At 42.7% G+C, this 26,347-nt stretch overlaps 2 protein-coding genes across 4 annotated transcripts; both read left to right on the top strand.

The window, feature by feature from the left end:
• The first annotated feature begins 535 nt into the window (after nucleotides 1–535).
• usp28 (ubiquitin specific peptidase 28) lies at nucleotides 536–19,693 on the top strand. Of its 2 annotated transcripts, none has more exons than XM_079283032.1 (26): nucleotides 536–667; nucleotides 2,682–2,756; nucleotides 3,924–4,044; nucleotides 4,248–4,335; nucleotides 5,112–5,274; nucleotides 7,515–7,601; nucleotides 7,804–7,941; nucleotides 8,236–8,303; nucleotides 8,387–8,463; nucleotides 8,549–8,697; nucleotides 8,791–8,918; nucleotides 9,197–9,292; nucleotides 9,387–9,560; nucleotides 9,719–9,927; nucleotides 10,242–10,312; nucleotides 10,610–10,838; nucleotides 11,347–11,682; nucleotides 11,831–11,964; nucleotides 12,884–13,204; nucleotides 13,750–13,845; nucleotides 14,206–14,384; nucleotides 15,191–15,269; nucleotides 15,837–15,916; nucleotides 16,021–16,144; nucleotides 17,068–17,266; nucleotides 18,077–19,693. In XM_079283032.1, the coding sequence occupies exons 1-26, from the start codon at nucleotides 623–625 to the stop codon at nucleotides 18,253–18,255; spliced, it is 3,645 nt and encodes a 1,214-aa protein (XP_079139158.1). In that variant the 5' UTR covers nucleotides 536–622; the 3' UTR covers nucleotides 18,256–19,693. The 2 variants fall into 2 exon arrangements, with proteins under 2 accessions (XP_079139158.1, XP_079139159.1); XM_079283033.1 differs by having other exon boundaries at nucleotides 11,350–11,682.
• Nucleotides 19,694–21,175: 1,482 nt separating this feature from the next.
• On the top strand, nucleotides 21,176–26,262 carry orai2 (ORAI calcium release-activated calcium modulator 2). 2 transcript variants are annotated; one of them, XM_079283788.1, is made up of 4 exons: nucleotides 21,246–21,298; nucleotides 21,440–21,504; nucleotides 23,608–23,843; nucleotides 24,156–26,262. In XM_079283788.1, the coding sequence occupies exons 3-4, from the start codon at nucleotides 23,613–23,615 to the stop codon at nucleotides 24,735–24,737; spliced, it is 813 nt and encodes a 270-aa protein (XP_079139914.1). In that variant the 5' UTR covers nucleotides 21,246–21,298; nucleotides 21,440–21,504; nucleotides 23,608–23,612; the 3' UTR covers nucleotides 24,738–26,262. The 2 variants fall into 2 exon arrangements, with proteins under 2 accessions (XP_079139915.1, XP_079139914.1); XM_079283789.1 differs by lacking the exon at nucleotides 21,440–21,504 and having other exon boundaries at nucleotides 21,176–21,298.
• The last annotated feature ends 85 nt before the right edge of the window (nucleotides 26,263–26,347 follow it).

Here is a 26,347-nt window from a genome sequence, read left to right on the forward strand (position 1 = left end):
TTTGTAAAAGTAAAAAGTATTAGCAGCTAAATATACTAAAAGTACCAAAAGTATTATTTTTTGGAATATAAATAGTGATGCATTTATGTGTTCGTCACCTTAATCTTGCAGCTGGTAAAGGTGGGGTTCATTTGAGTTACTTTAAATACTGCTGCATAACCTACAGCCTAATAACACATCATCATTTATTCGTTAATTTACAATTCATATTAATGATAGGTAGGCCTAACTACATTTGTTAAATAAATGTAGTGGAGTAAAATGTTTAATATTTGCTGCTGAATTGGAGTGTAGTAAGTAGGATCAAATGAAAATACTTAAGTAAAGTACAAGTGGGCAGTTATTGAGTTAAAGAGTTATATCCCACCACAAAGCATCCGGGTATTAAGGAAGTCTGTCACTGCATTGCATTAAGAACTGTCCTGTCACGTTAATTGTGTAAGAGAGGGCGCGCGCTTTAGCGATCGCTCTCGCCCACGCGCATGTCCTAACAGGTGAGCGCGCGCGCAGCTTGTCGCTCTCTGAGATTGTGACAGATGGAGCTGGTTTGACGCGGAGTCGGGGCTCGAAAGCGTTTGGTGAAAACAGGAAGAAATCCACGTCTTTTCTTTTTTCATCTGCAATGAGAGGTGAACAGACTGAAGATGGAGAGAACTCGGCGAACTCGGTGAGCACAAAGGATGACGGAGCCAACATAACAAAGTGACATTTAACGGAATGCACGAGGAACCAACGTTAACACTAACCCCAATGATGTGCGAAGGCCAAAGCTGTACTAAAAATCTGCAATTTTAAAGTTACTTTTAACATCGTTTTTATCCACTAGGTTGAAAACAAAAATTAAAAAGATTAACATAATATTTAGAAAAGAAAGAAAATACACCAAGAAGCTCGTATTCTAGTCAAATTTCAATTTTGGAAATTAATTTCTTAAGCTGCGTATTTACTTGCTAAATTACTGGCATTTTGGTTTAAAGGCAAATTCAGCCAATATGACAAATGTCTGATAAATAAAATGTTCACATTTTACATCTGATGTCCTCAGTTAGTCTCATAGGACACATGATTCATCACTACCATATTCCATTAAATAACCGCATCATTCTGGAGTGTAACACTTAATTTAATCAGCATTTGGCTCTGTAGCCATTCAAGCAGCCTTCAGCGCTATCCATCTGCCTTTCTAATTAACCTTTCCAGCAGACAGTCATTGAGCCAAGCTTCTAATGATGTTATGTACTCAAGGTTAGGGTTTACATACAGTATAACTTCCGTTGTACTCTTTGTTTGCCTTATTTTTCTATTTGGTATTGACATAGGAGGTGTGTGTGTGTGTGTGTGTGAGAGAGAGACCCACTGCCTTAGTCACTCTGGTCTGGTGGCATGGTGAGTGGAATGATAAACAGAAGCCGTGCTATCCATGTCAGCAACCTAAAATAGAGGCTCAGAGGGTCTCAGATAGCCCCGGGGCTCCATATAAGTCTGGTCAGCCTGCTCTTGGCGTCCTGTGTGTGTATGCGTGTGCGTGTGTGTGTGTGTGTGTGTGTGTGTGTGTGTGTGTGTGTTCTGAGAGAGATACCCTGACATGTCCACCTGCTGTTGGGTTAGCAGGCTTTATATAGCGCCGCTCACTCAGCAGGCTTATGTTATTACTTTTCAATACTTTATGTCTATGAGGTCTAAACATATGACGGCTTTTGAGAGTTTGTGTTTACAAATGTCGATGACCTGTACAAAGCTGGATGACGGGATGTTGCCATGTTGGGTATAGCATTTGGTTTCCCCCACCACATTTATTATAGTGTTTGAGTTTAGTTTAAAGGAAACGATGAGGCTGATATCGATTATTCAACATGTCACCCTTACCAAGAATACCCTTGTGAAACACAGAGACCAAACACAGTTTAAAAAAGCCTTTTTTTATAATTTTCAATCAGAAAAATACACTTATTTGTCAGTGCAGTAAATATTAAGCTACCACGAGCAGCCAGTTAGCTAAGCTTGGCTGGAAACTGTGGGAAACGGCTAGTCTGGCTTTGTCTGAAACACGGTCCGCCTACCATCATCTCTGACATATAAAAATGACAATTTGCCATTTTATGAGGGGGTTATGTGCTTGACTATTTGTTGGCTGAAACTAGTGTCTTCCTGGAGGAATCGGTCCATCATCAATCCTCTCATCTAACTCTTGGTAAGAAAGCGACTATAAGCATAATTCAAAAAATGCCGTTCAATGCTGCTTACTGAAGCCGCTGAGTTTGGCTCTGTTTCATTCAGCCATTGTCATGACCCAGCTTACATGTGGACCTCATATAGGCATGACGATGTTGACATTTGTCCTTCAGCTCCATATAGACCCCACGTGTGTCTGCACACTGGGTCACAGGCTATAAGTGAGGCCCACGCATATCCTCAGGTGTTCCCAAGAATAGCATGTGGGACAAGGTGGACTGCAAGTGGGACTTTCTTGGGCAAAAAGTGGGATATCTGCTTGTTACCTCAAGGGGATGGCCCACTTGTGGCCCAGTTTTGTCCATTTGGTCAGCCCAAATGGGAGTCAAATGCCAGTCCATCACTAACCCAAACTATGTGAGTACCACAAAGGACTTGTTGGCTGGAACGCTCCAAGTATCTCAAGCTTGACGATCGTTTCCCTTTCGTCCAATCCTTTCACTCCGCAGAGCAAAATCCTGATGAACCAGCTGAGGGAGATCACTGGCATCCAGGACCCTCAGATCCTCCACAAAGCTCTGAATGTAAGAACCAAGAACTCATCGTCAGCTTTTAGGAGACAATGGATGGTGGCTCCCTTGTGTGTACTATGTTATATTGCTACAATGCAAGCAAGTGAATGGCCTTGTAACTTAATCAAAGCACATAATAAGACATAGGCAACTGTTTCATTACACAGATTCCAGTTGACCAAAAGGCATTTTTGTTAGATCTGTTGAGCTAAACAAATTTGCAATTCCTACAGTATGCTGTAAGATCACTTATGACTAAGATAACTGACTGATTAACATTACTGTCTAACTCCTCTTTAGTTTCATTTAGTTGACAGTAATCACACTTATCCTCAACCCCCCCTATGACATGGGGGACATTTCAGAAATGATGTTACAGCCAAAATCCCAAGTTCAAGTTACTATTCGAGCCTTAGCAGTTGTGGTGTATTACATATGAACATCAGCCGGAGGATGGTGTGAGAGAACAGGGTCTTTGGTGACCATTGGTGTTTATTATGTTGTAAACGTGTTAAGAGATGTGTTAAGACAGACTATCCTGTGGCGAACATGAAAGTCTATTCTAAATGGCATGGGGATCCATCCCTAGAGCCATACTGCTAGTTGGCGAAAAAAAAGCATAGCCCTTGCTGTTATTGTGTAATTAATGTTAAAGGAACACTATTTGATTACATTAAAAGCACCCCCTGGGCGCCTAGTTTCCACCCCAGCACACCGCTTATGTTTTGAAACACAACTGCAAATGAAAAAAATCCCCAGGAGCTTGAGTTAATAGGAGCCTCATAAAAGTGATAATTGACAAGCAGTACAATAAACAGTCTGGCTGACTGTTGTTCAGGCATCATCCAACCTGTTGCACCAGGGGCAGACAGAGAAACAGCAGGAGCTCACAGGTTCGGGAGGGGCACGTGCTCTCAGAGTTCGATACAAAATTAGAAATGGTTGTCTACTGCTGGTTTCAAACACAGAAAGGGTGCTGTGGTCCCTTAATTAGGTAATTAATTAATTAACTGTATCTAAGTACATGCTTGTATTATTGTAATTACTCAGTGGTTGCTATATTTGTATTTGCATGCATTTCCTATTTGCTTATTTTGCTCTTGTATTGCTACATCTTCTGCAGATTAATGATATCTAGATGTGTCAGGCCTTATCTTTTCCTTGTCCCCTCTCTTTAAGGCCAGTCAGGGGGACATTGGAAATGCTGTTGGACTGCTGACAACCCAGTCTGCAGAGGTTCAGGATCCTGGAGAACCACAGGAGTTGGGGATCTCTGCGGAGGCCTGGGAGGGCCAGAAAGGTACATTGGGACAAAACAAGCGTGCACAAAATTCTGACTACATTTACTTGTTCGGATCATTTGTAGGCCTTTTCAGATATGGAATCTGAAACACTCATTTGTTCACTTATGTGTTAAAGTTTATGTAATCTGTTCTGCCCTATTGAAACAGTTTTTACTAGAATTGTGGGATCTTGCTGACACACTGCTGTATGTTTTGCCAGGACTCCCTAAGGATGAACTGCAGACGGCCATAGAACTCAGCCTGCAGGAGTCCCACAATGCCCAGGAAGAGGAGAGAGAATTTAATAGGTACAAGAGAACCGGCTTGTCATGCGATGCTTCTTTGTTACTGGTGACTGTGATTTTTTTATTTTTTATTTACTGGTGACGTATGAAAATGGAGATATATTTTCCACTGGAAACAACAGAAGGGAATATGAAAGACTCAGCTGTTTCATATTGTCTGTATGTGTATAAATCAGCCTGAAGCCTTGTCGATCAGAGGTTGAAACAAATGGGCTGAAAGCCTAAAATAGATGCATTTACTTTGTAGCCACACTCGTGGAGTGGTTCTGGGGTTGGCAATGACGGTGAGTCGGTCGGTCGCTCCACCACTTTTGGCAAAGACAGAAATATCTCAATACCGAAATAACATTTTGTACAGACATTCGTAAGCTTGTTATTGATGGTCAGCTGACTTTTCATCCAGTCACACTTGCAGATCAAAGTTTTTAATCATCCATTGGCTCAAAATGTGATGCAGTCATTAATAATGTACACACAATGAATAATAATGACTTATGTGAATCATTCCTTGGTTAATGACCAAATACCTGCATAACTCGTGACATTCTTATCAGCTGTACTAGAAATGCTATTCATGACAATCCTCACCTGCTAAACATCAGCATGGTAATAATTTAGCATGCATTTGTCTCTGTCTCACGACACAGTTTGTGTTTTCCTGAGAGATTTAGTCTTCTTATTCAACCTCTGCACAGGGCAGGGAGTCTTAACTAAGTCCACCTGTGTTTAATACAGTTGTCAGTTCAGTGCTTTGAAATGGGCCATTTGATGTACTGCAGGGCTCTGGAGGCCAGTGTAGAGGAGAATGCGGCGAGAATGAAGAGGAAGAGATGCGAAGCCCAGAGTGATATGTGCAACCCTGCGGAGTGGATCCGTCAGGACGACTGGCCCGTGGGCATTCGCAATGTTGGCAACACCTGCTGGTTCAGTGCCGTCATCCAGGTGAGAATAAGGGTGAAAGATTGCTGACATCAAAGTGATGGGGATGTACTCTGCTTTGACACATATCAGACACAGTCCCATATCTTTCCCTTTTGTTTTCTCTGACCTCTGTACGTAACAGTAGTAGTGCCCTGTAATATATATAGTAAATATATTATAACACATAGCATATAGTCTGTTAAGAGCGCTAGCGTCCTAGTGTTCTAACAGTGTCTCATATCCTGTTGCTGCTAAAACTTAAAATGGCTCTCGCACTTGGCTGAACAAACATTTATAGACTCGGAGTTTCCCTTCCAAGATATCTGACTTTAGTCCGTCAGAGGTGTCGCACCCATAGACTGTATAAAATGTGGACGAAGTCTCCGTGACGTCACCCATAGGTTTCTGAAGAGCCAAAGTGAAGCTCAAAGTGAGTGTTTTTTCAAACCAGAAGTGACCATATTTGGGCGAGAGGGTGGACTTGCGGAAGATCGAGGCTCGATGAGGGCAGGTGTCGTTAGCAAAACAAACGCTAAGTTAGCACCATTTAGCTATCTTTTGTTAGCCAGGTGCACCGTGAACAACTGTGATATTAATTGGGATGCTAATTTTGGCAAGCGTAAAACTGTTTTGTTTGTACCTACCAGAAAAACAAACAAACAGTTGACTCCTTAAAGTGTCTAGTCGTACAAACAGTTCAGCTAACAAGCCAGGTATGGTGAGCGTAGACAGCACTGATACCTGCTAAGTGAATAATACTAGAATTTCATTCTCTGAACAATCTGGAGCACACTCGTTCAATCAATTTATTTGTCATATGAAATCATACTAGGTACAATTCTACTGAAATGCAATCAACGCGAGTGATGTGATGATGGAGCGAGCAGTGGACATCCTGGAATGGACAGAGAGGAGACACTGATTGTTTGTCTTTGTTGAGCTCAGATTTGCCACTGAGCAAACCACCAAAGGACAGGGTTCATTATCTGGGAGTAGAAAAGGGAAATGAGGCAGTGTTGTTTGAATACAAATGGTGTTGAAATGATAGCCTTTTGTTTTCTTTTTGTTTTGTGGTGTCGATACTGTTTGTTACAATTGAACTGGTTGTTGTAGATTCAACAGAGCCCGACTCTTGATAAAGCAGTCTCCCTTTAAAAAGTAATTATGCTATCAGATTGAGGCTGAGTGACCACATCATTCAGTTGTCGGCTCATATTCCCTCTGTTATCCTTTGTGGTATACATTACAGTAAAATGGAGATAAGCCATAATTGAATTTCCTACTTAAATGGAAATTTATACATCAAGATATTCATAAGTGCTCAGTAGCTTCGCTCACCACCACCACACATACTCTTATGTGTCATGAGAGTATCTGACTGCTATTAATGTATTTAGTTTATCGCGAGTAACAGAAGCAGCTCATAACTAATTGACATGGTTGATGTGCCTGAGCATTATGTGTGAAATGAAACACAAATACCATCAAATTCAGGATTGATTTTTTCAAAATATGTTCTCCAACAGTTACTAGTATAATACTAAGCCACTAGTCAGGAAATATTCTATTTTATAATAATATAAACTATGATTTTATTAAAACTACTGGAAAAATAGAAATTTGCACTTCATTCATTTGATTGAAGAATCAATCTGATGAACTAAAAAACCTTATTTTTGATAAGAAGTTGTGCTGTATACAACCAGGGAAATGTTGTTAGCCCAACATCAATGCTGAGTGCTTACAGTCTAACCCCACTACCTACTCTCATGCTTTTTGCCTCAACGTGAGAGTATATTTCCCGTACGTCTCGCTTCACAAAACCATCTGAAAACTGAGATGATAGTAAATCCTTGTGACACTTAAAAGGTTTCTCCCGAAGGCATCGTAACATTATAGAAAAGATTACAGATTAATGAGTGCGTCCCACCCACTCGTAGAAGGTTTGGAGCATCTTAAGAAGCTCTGTGTCTTGCAGGAAGAACCGCAAACTACATGTTTCATTAAAGTCAGAAAACCACTTTTTACTAATTTGTAATTTCCTATTTTATTGTCATCTAAATCTATTAAAACTCCCATGTAGTATATGGTGAAACATATCAATGTAAGGCGCACATGCTAACGAGCTAAATATCATTGACTGTGTTGTTCGAGGAACAAGTTTCTTCCTTGATCTTGAAGTTATACCACCACTGCAATGCATGACCACTGTTACCATGATTTGCCAACATCTGAAACCTTGTTTTGTTGTCTTGTTGCAGTCACTGTTCCACCTGCCCATGTTCAGGAGGCTGGTTCTCAGCTACCATCTGTCTGAGCGAATACTGGAGAAGTGTAAGAGCCATTCTGTGAGTAACCTCCATGCACAACAGTTGGTTACTCTGCCACTGCCATTTTCACAGGAGATTTGTTTGAATAATTTCATGTTAAAATGTCTAATTCATACACATAAGAGGTGATCAAGCTGTGGAGATGTTCTGTTCTTATGAACATAGCCACCATGTGTTCGTGTCACAGGGGTGAAGTTTGACTCTGAACTTGTGTTAACAGGACAAGAGGAACATAGCTTTCATGCAGGAGCTGCGCTGTCTGTTTGCTCTCATGGTGGGCTCCACCCGCAGGTTTGTGGATCCTTCTGCTGCTGTGGAGTTACTGCGAGACGCCTTCAGGACCACCGAGGCCCAACAGGTACAGCACTTAACTTAAGGACAGCTGAAAGTGTAGACAGGCTGCATCCTGTGATGGGAGGCCCCGTGTCTTAACTGCCTTCCCAGAGTGCGCACCGATGAGGTGAGAAGTGGGAAATTTTCTTAGCCAGATGTTGAGATGAGGTTGAAGCCCTTAGGAACGTTTTTTTGTTTGTTAAGCTACTGTTTCCAAGTTCAATAGTCAGCTCATGTGACTTTATTCATTCTTTGACCCTGACTTAATCCTTTCCTATTCCAACTTCACAGCTTATCTTATCTTTTGTCTTCATTTCAGGATGTCAGTGAGTTTTCCCACAAACTGCTTGACTGGCTAGAGGATGCATTTCAGCTGGCTGCCAATGAGTAAGTTATATGTTGATGTCATCCACATTATTCTCTCTTTGTGTGCCGAATTACAATAACACAATGTCATGTTTTGCTTTCAGTAAGGTAGAAGACAAACAGAAAAACCCCATGGTGCAGCTTTTCTATGGTACCTTCGTGACAGAAAGAAGACATGAGGGTATGAGTTTTATATTAGTGTTTGTCACAGTGACATCAATATGACTTCTGTTCTCAGTCACTCACATCTCTGTGACTCTGCTTAGGTAAGACGTTGTGTAATATCGAGCAGTTTGGCCAGTACCCCCTGCAAGTCAACGGCTTCAATAACCTGGATGAATGCCTGGAAGGCGCTATGGTTGAGAAAGAGATCGAGTCTCTGCATTCGGATCACGGCGTCACATCTGGCCGTGAGGTAAACAATTTCAACAACCGACTAACAATGGCATTTCTACGCATGTGGTGTTTTCTGATGCTTATCCGGTGTCATGTTTTCTCTTGGTTGCAGAGATGGTTCAAAAAGTTACCACCAGTCTTGACATTTGAACTGTCTAGATTTGAATTCAACACCCAGCTGGGTCGTCCTGAAAAGATACACAAGAAACTGGAGTTCCCACAAATCATTTATATGGACAGGTGAGCTTTGAACAGATAACACAGGAGACATGTACATTCCTTCAGTTTCCCTTGTTTCTACGGGGAAAAGGAGCTTCCACAGTCCATAACTTTAAAGGACACATGCCTGCACCACTTTTCACTCTGATTATCTCAAACGTATGCCATCATAGGGCTCAGTGAATTACAAATGTGTCGAAAAACAATCAAGGTTGTTGCTTGTCTAGTCAGGTGTTACAACAAATCTTTCACACGTGTACTGATCGATTTTGGGAATTGCCTGATTTTTCTATGTACAGATATCTTCACAATAACATAGAACAGACCCATGAGAGGAGAGGAGAAGTGAAAAAACTCAGGGATCAACTAGCTGCCCTTCAACAGAAACTCGAGTGGTAAGTTACCTCTTAAAGCTGAGATATGACTTTTAAACCTCTCCACTTTTTGGCAACAAATCTTGTAGAAATCGTGTCCTGTCTTTATTAACAGCTACAAAAACTATGGCTCTGGACCTACCAAGTATCCTCTTGCTGACATGCTGCAGTTTGTGCTGGAGTTCGCTACCACCAAGCCCACAAGTGTTTCCCCGGCTGAAGATCTGAGACCAGCTTCTCCGACTCCTGCAAGCCACCACCTTAGTGAAGTCATCTCCAAAGACACCAGGTTGAGTACACAGAGGACCAGAGAACTGTACGAGCCAAGGCAATGGCCCCTGAATAAATGACCGTCGACAGACTTTTACTAGCACAGCATAAACAGACCAAAGTTCCTTCTTTACGAAACTTACATGACACCGAATCGTTCTCCTTCTCATTTCCCAGTGAACCAGAAGACACAGATTCATTGGAGGGTCCGGTTTCCAGTGTTTCCAGTTGTCAGCGGACCCCCATATACAAGCCCTTCACCCAGTGCAGACTGCCGGTTGACTGCCCACCACACCCAGCCCCCCACAGCGTCACTGAAGAAGAGCTGCTCTTTGTGAAGACCTGCCTGCAGCGTTGGAGGACAGAAGTAGAGAATGACATAAATGGTGTGCTTCTATTACAGTGTACACGCTAACATTGCTTTTAATAAAGGTCCGTAGAACATAGTCTTGATGTTCTTTAGCTATCTTAGCAGCATGGGCTCTGTTTTTGGGCTCTTTAGCTGCGAAATGCTTTTCCCAGGAAATAGATTATATGTCAATTGTCAAGCCCTGCTCTCCCAAACTGTCCTTTTATGAGGGAAATATTGGGTAAAAGAAATAAAAAAAACCTAAAAAAAGATAGATTTCCCCATCGCTATATGTGTACTTCATTTCTGTGGTTTCTTTCTGTCTTTTGTTTTTGTGTGTACGTGTGTCAGAGCTAAAGGCCAGTATTGACAGGCTCACTCAGACGCTGGAGGGCATGTACATAGACAACTGTCTCTGCCAGGTAAGACTCACACTCGCCTCATTCACTCTGACAAACAGCAATTCAATCACATGTTTTACTACTGGAGCTGCGGAAAGTGCATCGACGGAGATTAGATGAAACTGTATTGATCTCCGTGGAGGAACAGAAAAATAATGTAACGTAAACAAGTCAACAGAATACAAATAAGATACAAGCAGATCTGATGAATGTGAATACAGAGCAGCACAGTCACATCTCAGTAGCCTAATATTTGATCCCAATGATGTAGGTGTACAGTGGCGATTCAACGCTGTCTCCCACTGTCCGAATATTTAGGCACCCTACAGACTCCATGCCGTGCTCGTCCATGAAGGCCAGGCATCAGCAGGCCATTACTGGGCCTACATTTACGACCATGCCAACAAGCGCTGGATGAAGTACAATGATGTAAGCATCACCGAGTCGTCATGGGAGGAGCTGGAGCGAGACTCCTTTGGTGGAATGACCAACGCCAGTGCCTACTGCCTGATGTACATTGATGACAGGTTACCCAACCTTGTCACAGGTACATCTCTGTGTGTGTTTTTCAGTTATATGATTTGATTTTATCAGATTAGATTCATTTAGAATAATCCTAGACTGAATGTCGGATCATACTGCATAGATATCGCCACGTGTGTTTTTGTCCATGTTTGTCAGAAAGCATTCATAAGTAATGTTCTTCCTTGCAAGCAAGGAACAAGATGATGTGTGCAAGGGAGTAAAAACAACACACAATCATGTAAAAAAGAGTGCTTATCAATTATAGAAGTTAAAAGAATATTTACATATGTTTAATGTAGCTCTGACTCAGCTAACCTCATGTTTAACGGCTATTCCATAATGTTAGAAACTATAACAGTAAAAGCTCAGTCCCTGTCTGTAATAAAAATGTAACTAATTATGCAAATGGGAGAATGCTATCGTGTGTAATAACAATTAACTAATTCTCCTGTCATTTCTTAAGTACTTACTGTCAGTACGTGGGTTTTATTGTGTAAGTCTATTAATGACACTACCCCACATCCACCTAGAAGACACAGATGATGAGACCGGCCAGGTGCTGCACGGCATGGACTCCCTGCCAACCGTCCTCAGACGCTACGTCCATGAAGACAACCGCTGGTTCCAGCAGGAGCTCAGTGAATGGGAGGAGCAGTTCTGCCAGACCGCCACCCCACAGGGAGAGTCGACAGCCTCTGCAGAGCCCCCAAACCCCGGTCCAGTCAATGTACACCAAACACCAGTTGAGCCAGCACCCCAGTCAGGACCAACCACTGAGGAGCTGGAGCAGGGAGCTTCTTCAGAGCCAGAACCAGACACAGAAGCAGCGAAAGACCCAGAGCCGGATCCCAGAGAGAAGCCTGAAGGTCTGTAGTGGTGGCTAGAGAAAAGGGAATGGGGCGAGGTTCTTATAGCCACTGTACAAGTACAACTGACTACTGAACAGTACATTTTATCAGTCATGTGTGCGCTCTCACAGTCTCTCTCCTGTCTCTTTTTTTTTTACCCCAAAAGAATGTGAATTAACGCCACCACCATTACCCCAGAGCCCCGGCTGCCATCCAGACGACACCAGCAGTGCGGCAGTCACTGACACCACGGGGCCCAGCCAGGGCTGCACCTCGGCTGAGAGAGAGCTTCAGTGTCAGGTGGGCACGTCTGTGACTCCCCTGGGCAAGTTCTGCTATGCCCCCCCCCCTGTAGAGTATGGGTCAGTAATTGTAGGCCACAAAAATAAAGTGTGTACATCTGGGTCAAGGATATAATTTCACCACTTAGCATAGCAATGGAGGTCCAGGCTTAATGTCAGGCAGGGTGTAGAGTAATGCGCAGATAAACTAAAGGTCAGGAGTGATTACTGCTATCAGCGGCTTGTTCAGAGGCATATCATTTACACTTCATCACTTTTAGTTTCCGTTGTGGGAAAATATTTAGAAACACCAGTGCAGTTCAATACGACCTTGCATCGTCTATCCATAATTGTCATTATTTATTTATTTATTTTACCTACAATGGCCCTATTTACACCATTGGATGAATCAGCACTTCTGTCAACAGAACATGATTATAAGCCTCATAAATATAAGATTTATTGTAAGCTGTTTGGCATTGAATAAAGTGGTAAACTACTTCATTACCACTTGTGTCCTGTCGACATATCGGGAGCTCCATTTGACACATTGATTTATCACATGCAAATGAATATTACTCACCAAGTGTATTTCCAAATGTATTCAGCTGCAGACTGTCTGCTGACCCACCTGACTTTATGTAATAAGATCAACCTTTCACTGGACACAAGGAGCTATTTTCACACACTCCCTCAGCCAATGTGTTCACCTGTTCACCGTTAAAATAGAAACACATGCTCCACAACATTCTCCAGACTTTGCTTCACAGGTGTTGCATACATGATGAATACATGAAATGCATACAGATGTGTAGATGAGGGTTAGGGTGTATTTCTACATGGAGGCACACTATGCAAAGCCCTGAAGAGGATTAGCGGATATATCGATGATGGATGGATGGAAGCCATAGTAATGTGCGTCTTGGTTCTCTGTCAAGACTTCTGGCCCTGAAGCAGAGCTCAGTAACCCGACACCATCTGACCTCCAAGTGAAGAAGGATGACACACAGGCAGTAGGCCTTGGCCCTCAAGCTGAAAGCGACCCAGAGGCTTCCAGAGAGGCACCTGGACATGAAGCAAAGCAGCAGCAGGAGGAGGAGGAGGAGGCGGAGGAGGAGGAGGAGGAGGAGGAGGAGGCGGCGCAGGAGGTCCCAGCCAGACAGCGACAGCGACAGACTGAGGACGAGGTCTCAGAAGTGGAGATCCCCAACGTGGGCAGGATCATGGTCAGAGCTGATGCTGATGGATACAATGAAGAGGTCAGAATGTGTTATCATGAATACATAAAAGCAATAGAAGAAAGGATTTGTCTATTCTGAGTCTTCCGGGATGCAGCTATGTTTTTGTTGACTCCTTCAATACATTATTATATTTTACCTTAGACTTAAGATGTGAATGCTTTTTTTTCAACTTGCCACGAGGTTTACTTTTTCAGATCTGATGTTTACAATTAATAATTAACCAATCCCCCCCATGTTTTTGCCACTCAAACACAGAAGTTAAAATGAAGGCCTGTACATGTAAGCTGTTCCTGCTGCTCATTCACAGCGTTGTGTCTAAATGTTGCTGTTTCACAGTTTTAGTTTCTGACTTTAAGGATGTTTTCCATCTCTGACACGACCGCCACCAGAGTCCTATTTGAGCAAACAAATATACAATATGTTTGCAACATCCCAGAATATGGACATGTGGTGCAGCCCTCAACAGTGCAGGGTCTTTACACAGACATAATGAGCAGCTTTCATTCTCAAACGGTTTGCTGCCCAGCTGGTGTTATAATCTCATCTTCCTCCTCATTTCCCAGATGATGCTGACTCCAGCTATGCAGGGCGTCATTCTAGCCATAGCCAAGGCCAGGCAAACCTTCGACAAGGAAGGCCCTGAGGCTGGCCTCATCAAGGTATGTATTGCATCTCACATCAGATCTACATTTCACAAAATATTTAAATAATCATTGTTTTCTGAAATAGTTTTGCCACATTGCTACATTAAACTGATTCCTTTACATTTAAGAGCAATCTTTCCTCTCTATATAGTTTTGAACAGTTCTTATTTTCCCCACATATTTATTAGAATTAAGAACAGAAAAACATTCAGATGTGATGCGGAGAATGTATTAGCACCGAAACTCTTGTTGTATGATTCATTCAGAGGTCACGATCAGTCACTGTTGGGTTGCATCAAATTAAATCCGCCCATCTACCTTTTTATAGTTTTCCCACCATGAGCGTATTGACGGATTGATCCATTGTTCTCTCAGGCCTTCCACGAGGAGTATTCCCGCTTGTTTGAGCTCTCCCAGGAGGAGACCACACCCCAGGAGGATGCTCGTCTGCAGCACGCTCTGGTCTACTTCTTTCAGAACAAGGCACCCAATCGCATTATTGAGAGGACGCTGTTGGAGCAGTTTACCGACCGCAACCTGCGCTTCGATGAAAGGTACACACAGATACAGACAAATGGCTCATGGACGAGTCTCAGACATTGTAAAAGAAAGTGGATATGAAAAACCCCCAAATCCAGAGAAACCTCTAAATTCTAAATCAACATTTTTATGCTGCACAGCTTCCTCTTTTTTTTGGCATGTCTACTCATTCTGTTTAAATCCAATATGTCTGCCTAGTTGCAGATAAAATCAGGCTACACAAATATGTATTAGTATTAAACTATTTGTTGAATTAGTTTCCAGTGGTGGCTGCGAAGGATTGTTTCTGACTCGTGTGATACAAATATTTCTGGTAACTCCAAAAAGACGTTAACTCCAAGAGTCAAACATTTCTTTTAAAAAGATAGACGTAATCATTTCCAAAAAGAGCGGGTGATGATGACACAAAACACCACTACAGACATCCAAATCTTTATTCAAAAGCCTCAATAGAAGCTTTGAATGTTTAAAAAAGACATTTGGTTACAGACCTTTTTCTGTTACATTATATATCAACGAGTTATGAGGCTAAAAGCATTCGGAGCCGTGATGAATTGATTTGAAAACATTTAATGTTCGAGAGTTTTCTATCTGGTTGTTTACAATGTTTACACAAAGCAGAAGTAGGTGAGTAAATAATGTAAAATGTGGCTTCACTCAGAGCAGCAGCAGGTGATAATACTTAGAAAAACAAGTCCTAGAGCATTCAGCATGCTTATACCGCCATCTAGTGTCCAGAGCGGAGAACTGCATCACAGTGTGACTGTTCCAATCCTTTTGTAAATTAAAAGCATCCATGATGTCCTTTCTGTACATGCAGGGCCATCAGTATCAAGAGGGAAGCTCGAACCAAGCTGCGCCTAATCAAGCCAGACGACATGGATATGGATGAGTACTTGGTGGGCTGACCTCTAACATTTTGGATATTGACAGATGCACTGTTTTTATCTGTCCCATTTTTGTACTAATTTCGCTGGAAGTTATTCTGTTTTTGCTGCCGTCTTTGATTGCTTTAAGTTCAAGAAAAGTATACCAAGACATAGACAGTAAATGTAAATTTGAGACAGACATTTGTTAAAAACAATATCGTCAGATCAATCTTGCTACATACAGCATGGCAGTGTACTGAAACAGCAAAGAGACGTTAGAGACATAAAATGAGGGACAGGCATCTGTTCAGTGCAACTTCATGCCTATTGGACCAAAGGTTGACACACTTGAATGTAATACAAACTTATATATTCAGATATATCACTTATTAAAAGGATACATCTGTTGCTTTCTTGTTGTTATATTTGTTGACAGTAATACAAATACAGAATATCGCCAGCCTTGTCCTTTAAGACAGGAGTGAAATGGAATAAATGCCTCGCTGAGTGACAGAAACATGTGATCAGAAAATTGAGAAAACAGCGCGAATAACAAATGGAGTAATTGTTTTTTTGGTCCTGTGTGCTCTTTCACAGCAGTGGCATGATGACTACAGGCTGTTCAGAACGGTGTTTGTCTACCAGCTGACTGGACTGGAGCACTACCAGCATGGGAGGTAGGTGTCGAATGTAAACCACCACTACACAATAAATCAGATCAATAAATTGCAGATAATGACATGACCGTTGGCGTGTGTGTGTGTGTGTGTGTGTGCTGCAGGATACGGGAGGCACTGATCTTCCTGGCTCATGCGTACGAGACCAACGCCACCCTGCTGAAGAATGGAGAGAAACGCGGCGTGGACAAGTCTCTTATTGCCGTCTACAGGAGGAAATGCCTCACTGTGAGTAGTGTGTGTGACTGCAGTACATTATTGTGAAGCATGACATCACTGACCTCAATCCTTCTTCATAGAGGTTAGAATAACAATGAAGAGGTTGTTTGAATGAAAGTTGCAATATGAAAATGTAACTTTGATGTCAGTCTGCTCCTGTAATTTGACATTTCTTGTATACAATTAGAAATTTTGGCCTGCTGCATTATGGGACATTTCAGAAGTCATCAGAATCATAGCAGTTGTCCTCTGGAAACTATCGGTGTCCATGTGACATTTCATGAAATTTGGCCAATAGTTACCGACATATCTTGCTCTGGAACAAACAGACTGGAGGACAAACAGACCAACATTGCTATATTTAGACTGTGTCACCAGCAGGACAAAAGTTTTAGATAAGAAGCACTTGGCTCAGTGTCCTACTTACAGTCTCAGCAGTTCATACAATGCAGTCAGCAATGCGGACATTTTTGTTTTGTTATATTTGAAAAAGTGACGATGAAGTTCAAAGTTCATCATTGACCCTGGAACCAGAAGTTGAGATGAGAACCTCACCTCAAATCCTGTTTAGTGTCTGTTCTGGAGCTTCCGATCATATGGCATAAACATGTTTTCATTTCTCATTACCTCATGCTTGATTCGGGATGTCATTTGCTACTCCGAGTCCTCCTTACTGTGCTCATTATTCATAGTAGAATTAAGGTGATGGAGAATTTCAGGTTTTGATCATTAACTTGCAAATGTATATATCAAGAGGCACCAACACGTAACCATAATATCTACTCAATATCAGGCAACTCATCTGATGATGCAATGTTCTTATAAACCGATCAAACACACAACATGGTACGGTAAATACAGAGGAAATCCTCGTGACAATAACGTTTACTCTCTCCTCCTCCTCCTCCTCCTCCTCCTCCTCCACCCTGCAGGCATTGAATGAAAGTGCATCCCGGCTGTTTTGCAGCGGTGAGGAGATCAATGTGGAGGAGGGCATCGCCATCATGGACGAGGCCGTCATCCCCTGCCTTCACCTGATGAGCCGAGACTCGGCTTTATCCCAGGAAGACAGCAACGCCATGGAGAGCGTCCGCAGCCACTGGTGCTGCTGCCTGGGCCAGGACATGGACGGTAAGATCAGTTGAATCGACACATTGGTAGCTCTTATTACAACATTATCAGGACACAGGAATGAAGATGAGGAGATGCAACTTCTTCTCTGAACTGTACTGTGTGCTCGTAGCATTTATTTGCGTAGTTTAGTCAATGTGATATATATATCGTACTAAATCGTCACACCAAGATTCATTGAAACACAAATATATATCAATAAACATTACAATAATTAGTCTAACAGAAACGGTAAGCTAGGGTTGCTATGAATGAGCATATTACTCCTAAGAGAAAGTAAGTAGCTTCACATGTGTCATAGACCAGGTCACAAGTGCGATGGCGACACCCTGTGGTTAGACGCCGGTACTGCATCTGAAACATATGAGTGTCACATTACATTACATTTACTTATTACTTCCTCCAGTCAATTACAGCCTGAGCATTGTGACAATACTGTAAATACCCCTCATCACACTGGGCGCATACAGACGCGTGGTGAAACGTACGAGATTCAAACATGACAACAAGCAATCGGCTCTTACTTTCTAGTATCAGAATCACAAACTGGACCACGCAGGAAGAAAGACAAGTGACTCCAAACTACAATGGAGTGCCAGTGCACGCTGATATTGAGAACTCACTCTGTTCACACACAGAATCTGCTTATCAGCACCGGTAAAGCCCACCAATCAACACATTCTGCCTCATTGCTTTGATCTCTACACAAAAAAAAGATTAGCGAGGTACATTCCTCATCTGCTCTGCCTACAGAGCATGCATATTAAAGTGATAAGCACAGCATTGTTACTGCTCTCCCTTTGTTTTCAGACTCATTGCAGGTGAAGCTGGGTGAGTTTCTGCCCCGGGTTCTGGATGGTTCAGCTGATACAGTCGTTCTTAAAGACCCACCCAAAGTCCATGTCAACCAGCAGGCCCACGACCTGTGCAGTCGCCTGGCCGCCATCATCGAGTCCATCCACAGCACCTCGATAGTCAGCGTTAAATAAAGCCCCGAACGAATCCCCCAACAACCTCCTTGAGCCGTGCGTCCGACCTGCAAGCAACTTGGCCGATGATCCATTCTGTGCCGACAGACTGTGCGGTGGAGACAGCGTGTCGTTTTCAACGAGCCAAATCATGTATTTCATTTTATCTGCTGGTTTAGCATTGTGCATGCATATCATTGATGGTTTAACATAGCAAACTGTAAGCACTTTTTAGGGGTAGATAGAGGATGAGGCAGAGTTGTCACCACGTACTTGCTGGAAAAACCCTCCACAGGATGCAAAGGTCTCGACATGATCATGAATCCTCTGTATTCTTCAGTGGAGGCCTTCTGCCTGCTCAGCACCATCAGAAACCCCCAGTGTGCTAAAAACACAGTACGCTGTTTGTGTACTTTTTTAAGTATACTTAAAAAAATCATAATGGCCTTGAAGTAGCAGCAGGTTATGCAGAAAAGGCCCATATGGTAGCAACACACTGTAATTGTTTTTTTCTCCAACGCCCCGTCAGACATCATTTAACTTCTGAAATCATGTTTTAGACCTTCTGTGTCCAACTCTCTTCGACTATGAATACATCCTCTTAGTACCCACTCCACCCACCTTCTGTCATGGACAGTTTTGATAGTACGTGGTGACTCTTTTTCCGAACAACTGCAGAGAGAACTGTAAAGGTTAATATCACCGTAATCAGCTTCTCCTCGTAAAGTTCCTCGTGAAATCAAGCTGCCGAACAAATACGATGTCATCAGTAAACAAACACGGACGCTTGAGACTCTGATTGGCACTCTGAATATGTTTTAGTGGCTGGCAAACTTGTCAAATTGAAATACTGGCGACAACTGTCACTGGATATTGTCACTTGATTGGTGGAATTTATTGTGTTGCTAATTCATTAATCAGGGCTTTAAAAGAAAAACACTAGATTTGTACTCCACGGCAACAAATGCTTTTTTTTAAATATATGTTTTATATTACTTTGTATTTTTCCAAAACAGGAAATTGTACTTGTAGGTGAAGCTAGTAAAGAAATATAGCCACAGTAACTATGACGCATAAATATATGAAGGGCAGGGCGTTCTGTACAACTTTCAGAGAGAGCTGCTCCACGCTCAGATGTGCTGATCGCAGTAGATCTGTGCACTCTGACTGTCAGTCTGTGGAAACTCTTCTTTGTTTCGCTCTGACGGTGCCCTGTTGGACATGCACTTTGCTCCACAGATTTTTGTGTAAACTATGTAAACCCTCTGAAAGGAAAGACAACGGACGAGAGAGGAAATCCTTTTTTTCTTTCTGGTGTCCCAGATGCAATGCACTATCGCAAATGAATCCTCTGAATGAGGGTTTTCAGCCCTGCAACATGGAGCCAATTCTGGCTGCTGATTTCACGCTGCTTTGTCACTTGTACTCTGTGATGATACTCATTAAATGTTTGAAATACTCTGGTGTACTCCATTATCATTGACCGCTTTCGCTTGAGTAAGATTTGCTAAAACTGCCCAGCTGTTGTGAGGAATAGAAATGAAAACAGAAATGTATTTGTGAGCCATTTTTTCAACGAGCCTTCAGTGGGAACTAATGGAAAGGTCAGAGGAGCTAAGTAGTATTGAGAGACCGACTAATGCGCTGTTGGTTTTGGTCTTTTAATGTGATTCAGTGACATTAAGAGAAATGTAAAATACTTTCAGGCTCATCAGCATATATATAACTGTTTCCTGACCCCCAGCCATTTCATTTTTAATAATTATTAGGTCATGAGTGATTTTATTGCCACTGGCTTATCTTTTTCTCCCTCATGCACAGATTTGGTCCTTGCATGGCCAGCTGCAGTGACATTGCTTGTTCTACCTCTCAATCTGCCCGCCCCATGTCTTATCTTAGGTGCTGGAATTCACTGTTATTTTCATGGCTCTGGATGGCAATTGCACACATAATCTTTCCAAATTCACATAAGCCCCCTCTATCTGTTGTGTATACTTTACTAAAACAGTGTGCTGTTTTTCAATCAAAGATGCAATTATACTAAGATCAAGATGATAGCAGTGAGTCGGGGTCAGTGCTGGGGTAGATTAAGCTCTGATTGTTGCTAGTCTTTGTTCTTTATAACGGCTCTGTTGCAGGATAAGTGTCTATAGCTGCCCTAAAGTGACAGGAGATGCATTGTTATTATTCCACCTGAAAGTCCATCATTTGATGAATGCGGTGACATAAAAGTCCAACATTTCCTTTATTACATTTTGCAAAAATAGTAGTAACATGGTCTTGCGGCTCGCTATTCTTTTCACACAAAATGAAATAGTCCTGTCATTGTCGTCATCACGAGTATGGGAGCATGACCAGTATTATCCTGAGGATGTTTCGGACACCATATCCAACAGAGCTTCTTCTCAAGAGTTGCACTTGAAATAGTATTTTTCAGCTGAGTTAACGACAGGCCCACGATAGGCAAGAGCAAATGAAATGTCTTTCATTTGCCAGCTAGAGGCAAAACATGTTGCAGCATGAAATTGACATAAACATTTGGAGAGTGTCTGGCATCAACATGGACTCTGGACCCTTTATACAAATAGGATATATCCACATTTCAGAAATGGAGTTGCCTTAAATAATGTTGGACAGCAGCACTGTACAATGTTGTACAATGTACAGTTTGTGTGCTGCAGATCAAAGAGGTTTAAATGCATGTGTTTTGCATTAACAGTATAATGGGCTGTAAGAAGTGTCCACTGTGAGTGGCTGCAACATTGAATAATGCAGCCTGAAAAAAAGCCTGTAATGTACTGAAGTAAAGTGCTTGAGTAGTTGCATTCCACCACTGCGTGAATAGTGTCTTTACATTGCACGATTTGACACTTTCCTCAATGTGAATCGTTTATGCTTTTATTTTGAAATGCAACACGCCCAACCGGAAACGTTATTTTAACGACTGTAGTCGTCCTCACCTGCCTCGGGTCTCCACTGCAAACATCCCGGGGAAGAAGAAAAAAAGAGAGCAACCCGATGCCTGGCGAACTTACCTAACAGCGAGAGCAAAGCCAGCTCCCAGGTACGTTACGTATGGCGGCGTTTGAGTAACGAGCTCGACTGCTTGAGGGCTGAACGAAGACGTTGTTCATAAGCGGAAGTTCGTTCAAGCAAAACACACACGGTGCGGTTAAGACGGTGTCAATTGTATTGTCTTGTGCAGTGTGGAGAGAAGACCGACTCGGAGTTTAGGAGTTAGAATAATTCCAAAGGCACGTCGACAAACAGGTAAGATGAAAAAACAAAGAGTTGTCGTAATTGCACAACAGATGAGCGATCCCGTTGATTAGTTAACGTTAGCTCACTAAATGTGCTAAGCTAGGGGTCGCTGTCTGCCGTGTAATAGTGTTACACTTTTTAGTGATGTTACTACTTATAACCATGACAAGAGTTGGTGTCGTGCCTCGTTCATGCATCAGAATATTTTTACTTTAATGTTTGCAGTTTTCTCTTCCGGCTTGCTCGAGACGGGGAGTAAAATAACCACAAAGTAGCTTTCTGTATCAGCTGAAGTCGGTAAACGGATCCTGCTAACTTACCAGTGTTTCTAAATATACACAGAGGGGTGAAGGGGTACCCCTGCAAAAAAAACCCACACACCAGGGGATCACAGGAGGACTCGGTGCCCTGCACTCCCAAGTTGGATCAGTGTATGTCTTGTATTTTTGGGGGGCATAATGCATCACTTTAAACTTTGCATTTAGATTCACAGCTCTGCATTTTAAGCTGTGACCAACAGCTACATTTGCACTTCCGAGTTCATTATGGAAGCTGCCCAGTAAAAAGCAGTTCCCAGACTTGTGTATCTAGAAACTCGGAAAACCAGTGGGTCGTGTTTGCATGACGTTGTTGTGGTTGGTGGAGATGAGCTGACATGTTAGCGCTACACATACAGTAGCTAGTGGCCAAAAGTATATGGACAGTATAACCTTTATTCCATTCTTGTGCTTATTGCTGAGTCCATCTTTCCCAAGCTAAGGGCATTAATAGCGTATTAATATAGCAGCCTCTGTAGTATTTGTTTCTACTGAGTTACTTTTTGCTGCCTTTGTGATCCAAGAAGCAACAGTGAGGTCCAACATTGATGTTGGGTGATAAGATCTTCAGTGTTCCAGTTTATCCTCAAAGGTGTTTTGGGGTTGAGGTCAGGGCTCTTTGGAGGCCAGCCAGGTTCCTCCACATCAAACTGGAAAAGAAATGCGTAGATTGCACCCTTGGTTTGAAACAGGAAATGACCCTCTTCAAACTGTTGCCTCAAAATTGAAAGCACGCTGTTGTCTATTGTACAGTACGATTTCCCTTCATTGGCGCTAAGGGACCCAAACCATGAAAAACAGACTAAGTGGGCCGGTGTGTCCATATATCTTTGGTCATGCGGTTTATATGAAAGGCTGATGAGCTGGAGCCAAATTTGTATTTTTTTTTCTTCAGTACCGGTATTTTAAAATAGCGTTGACTCAATTTTCACAACGGAGTCACAGAATCACACGTTGCATGGACAATGAAAACGACTAAATCAAGTGAGGTTATGCACCATGTGTCACAACCTTACTGTATGTTCATCCAGGGCTGGGCGATGAGGAGAAAATCAAAATAAATGTGAAATAAAAATGATGCAAAATAAGACAACTGTCTGCATTTGTTTTGCCATTAGCCTGTCATATGATCCCAGTTTTATTCTTTTCATCACCTGTTCACTGATGAGCTCTGAGATCAAACCATGGGACTGATAACTTGTGCTTTATTAAAGGAGGGCAAAGTAGTTAAACATATGCACAGTAATGTTTAAAGAATAATGCAGAGAGAGAGCAAAGCATAAACTACAGGATAACAAAATAGATCAAAATATAAACCTTTTCTTTTTGTCTGTTATTAGGGTTTATGTATGATTTCTAACTTTTAGGCGTTAAATACTGAAAATATTTGATGTTAAATGTTATTTCTATTCTGCTAGGTACAAAATTATTGTGAGGAAAAAATAAACTGGCAGTACAGTTTGTGTGCTCCCGTCATTTGTATTCATACGTTACCGTGTTCCCCATAATAGTTCTTTCCTCCTACTGCTCCCACTCACACACATGCAGTGAGAGTTGCTGCTCTCGACAACTCTTCTGGCTTTGCCAACAGCATGTTTGAGCAAACATCGTGACAGATGGATGTCCCCCCCCCCCCCCCAAAAAAAAACAAGTTTACTGTAGGCGGTTGGAATATTTTTGGTTTCCCTGAAAATGGGGGAGTTTGTTGTTGAAAGTGAACAGAGAGCGATTGATGGGTCAGAGGAAACATAATGTTTTAATTGCAGTTGTTCCATCTCCCATTTCTACCCACCAGGTGCTATGAGCAGTGAGCTGCACGTGCCCATGGGTTCCCCGGCCCCGGGGGTCTCAGAGCGATGCCCGGGTGGCGGCGGAATGGACTACAGGGACTGGGTGCGGCGCAGTTACCTGGAGCTGGTGAGCTCCAACCACCACTCGGTGCAGGCCCTGTCCTGGAGGAAGCTCTACCTGAGCCGGGCCAAGCTGAAGGCCTCCAGCAGGACCTCTGCACTGCTTTCCGGCTTCGCAATGGTCAGTCATACTCAGCGCAACACAACCTCTTAAAGGAACGCTTGTTCTGTATGCTTCATCCAATGAAATGTTTTCAGGTTCTTTGCTGCTGTCCTGGCAGCACATGGTTTCACTTCCTTTCAATACCATAAGAGATATTAAAAAACCAAACATAGAAAATCCACCACAGTGACGTGTGGAAACACAGCTGTGGGCAGGAACTGGTTCTAAATGCACGTACATGCACAGTGTTTTGATGTGAGCCTTCTCTGGTAGTGACGTACACATGGACAGATAGTAACCTGGTTATCCATGTCCCCTTTTTAAACATAGGTGGCCATGGTGGAGGTGCAGCTGGAGATGCATTACGATTACCCTCCTGCGCTCCTCATTGCCTTTAGCGTGTGCACCACCGTGCTGGTGGCGGTGCACCTCTTCGCTCTGCTGATCAGCACCTGCATCCTTCCCAACGTGGAGGCCGTGAGCAACATCCACAACCTCAACTCCGTCAGCGAGTCGCCCCACGAGCGCATGCACTACTACATCGAGCTGGCCTGGGGCTTCTCCACAGCCCTGGGCATCCTGCTGTTTTTGGCAGAGGTGGTGCTCCTTTGCTGGATCAAATTCCTGCCTGTAGACTCCAGCGGGGGCCAAAAGGTGACCAGTGCCACAACGGCCACCGCCGCGACGAAGCCCACACCACCCCCACATGTGCGGCAGGACAGCGGTTGGCAGGCTGCTCTGGCCTCCACCATCATCATGGTCCCAGTGGGGGTGATTTTTGTGGTGTTCACCATTCACTTCTATCGCACTCTGGTGCACCACAAGACGGAGCGCCACCACCAGGAGATCGAGGAACTGCACAAGATTAAGATCCAGCTCGACGGCCACGAGAGAGGCCTGCTGACTGTGTGATATCAATGACTGCAGCTTTAAAAGGACTTCCCTTCGTGTCTCATGTTTATCTCTTTTCTGACATTTGTTTTGGTCATCGTTAACACCTCGCTTGGACTCGGCTTTAAAGCGCCTCACTGTGCTGCGCAGAGAGCCAATACATGTCGGACTGCTCATTTATTCTAAGGGTAAAGTCGCGTTGTAGGACCGCGTCTGTGTTTTACATCTGTTACATCTGTTGGTCAAGGATCATGTAAACGGTTTACAGAAAAAGGGCTATTATGTGAGTGTTTTTTTTATTGTACATCTGGTTCCACATTGGCAAAATACCTGGATTCACTCCGAGCCTAACGGATCTCTGATTGAATCTTTTATCTTGGAAAGAGCTGCCTTCACTTTCGCCAGAGAAAATATGATGAACGCCATAAGTTACTTGCCGCGACGCCAAGATGACGTGACTTGTTTGATTATTGTGCTCTCTGTCAGCTGGTTTCTGTGCTCAGCCAAAGATAGTTTGGCAGCGAAAGAAGATGAACCACTCTGACAGCAATCCAGGATCAAAAGCGGCTGACAGATACTTTGAGTTTCACTTATTTCTAAATCTATTTCCAGGTTAAATGGATTCACGAAGAGATTTAAAAAGATTTGGATAAGATGAAATTGTATTTAACCCCAACCTTGTCGCAGACGTAATGTGGTGAGGTCTCACTGTTAACACTCAACCTGCCCCTCAGTCTGGCTCACATGTCACATGTGCTCGTTGTTGTAACTGTAAAGTGCCGAGTCATGCGTCACAGCGCAGGGAACGTGGCTTACGTCTGACTAACGGAGGCCGTTTGTAAAGTCTTAAAATGTTTCTGCATTCTTGTAGTTGTTTGGAGGTTTACTGCGTTTTTAGGTCCAACATCTCAAATGCCTCAAACCTTTTGCCCTTTTCCTTACGAAGACCATGGCGCATGTGTAAAAAAAAGTGTCGCGTCTATTCTGCAGACTGGTGATGCGCAAAAATGCTTAAATATGAATGTGTCAAATATAGTTCTGCCTCACAGAATTATTGCCTTTTTTGAACTGCTGTTTTGCTAAAGGTCACAACACAAGCTGATCTTTTTTGTTTTTGCTAGGAATGTATTTGTGCGAGACAAAGTTTAAATGCTGAGTCGAGGAGGATGGAGAGGAGTACATGTTGTAATCAGCATTACCGTGTCCCATCCAGTTTAAATAGTAATGATGGAGACGTTTCAGTCAGTGTGGGTTCACCAAAAGAATGTACAGAGTTGGCACTTCCTTTAATGAGGTCAGATTATGTTACTGCGTTTAAAAAAAAAACAATAAACTGTTGTCACATTCCAAATAAGATGACGGACCAAAGTGCTGCTCAGTTTGTTTCTGAGAAGAGACAGACGTGCACTTGTAGTTTAGTTGTATAGTGAGTGAGAGAATATCTTGCTTTGTCTCGTGTTTTGAGCTTCTTAAAGGAATACTGCAGAGGTCAGGGAGACCTGTGTTGGGAAGATGAAATTCACAGCCTGCAACAGACGTCCAAAAATAAAAACATTAAAGTTTTCATTGTCTCCTGTGTGTGTCTAACCATCTATGACTTTTTTGACGTACTGTACCAAAGTTTTTTTTGT

This window comes from Melanostigma gelatinosum, assembly GCF_949748355.1.
Source record: "Melanostigma gelatinosum genome assembly, chromosome: 14".
Taxonomy (NCBI): domain Eukaryota; kingdom Metazoa; phylum Chordata; class Actinopteri; order Perciformes; family Zoarcidae; genus Melanostigma; species Melanostigma gelatinosum.

What these genes read in the sequence shown, in the direction of transcription:
- orai2 (XM_079283789.1), top strand. Translation starts at nt 23,613, where the DNA reads ATGAGCAGTGAGCTGCACGTGCCCATGGGTTCCCCGGCCCCGGGGGTC. An exon ending in TGCTTTCCGGCTTCGCAATG is followed by an intron (nt 23,844 to 24,155) that starts GTCAGTCATACT and finishes TTTTAAACATAG; the next exon opens with GTGGCCATGGTGGAGGTGCA.
- usp28 (XM_079283032.1), top strand. Translation starts at nt 623, where the DNA reads ATGAGAGGTGAACAGACTGAAGATGGAGAGAACTCGGCGAACTCG. An exon ending in GAGAGAACTCGGCGAACTCG is followed by an intron (nt 668 to 2,681) that starts GTGAGCACAAAG and finishes TTCACTCCGCAG; the next exon opens with AGCAAAATCCTGATGAACCA. An exon ending in GAGCACTACCAGCATGGGAG is followed by an intron (nt 15,917 to 16,020) that starts GTAGGTGTCGAA and finishes TGTGTGCTGCAG; the next exon opens with GATACGGGAGGCACTGATCT.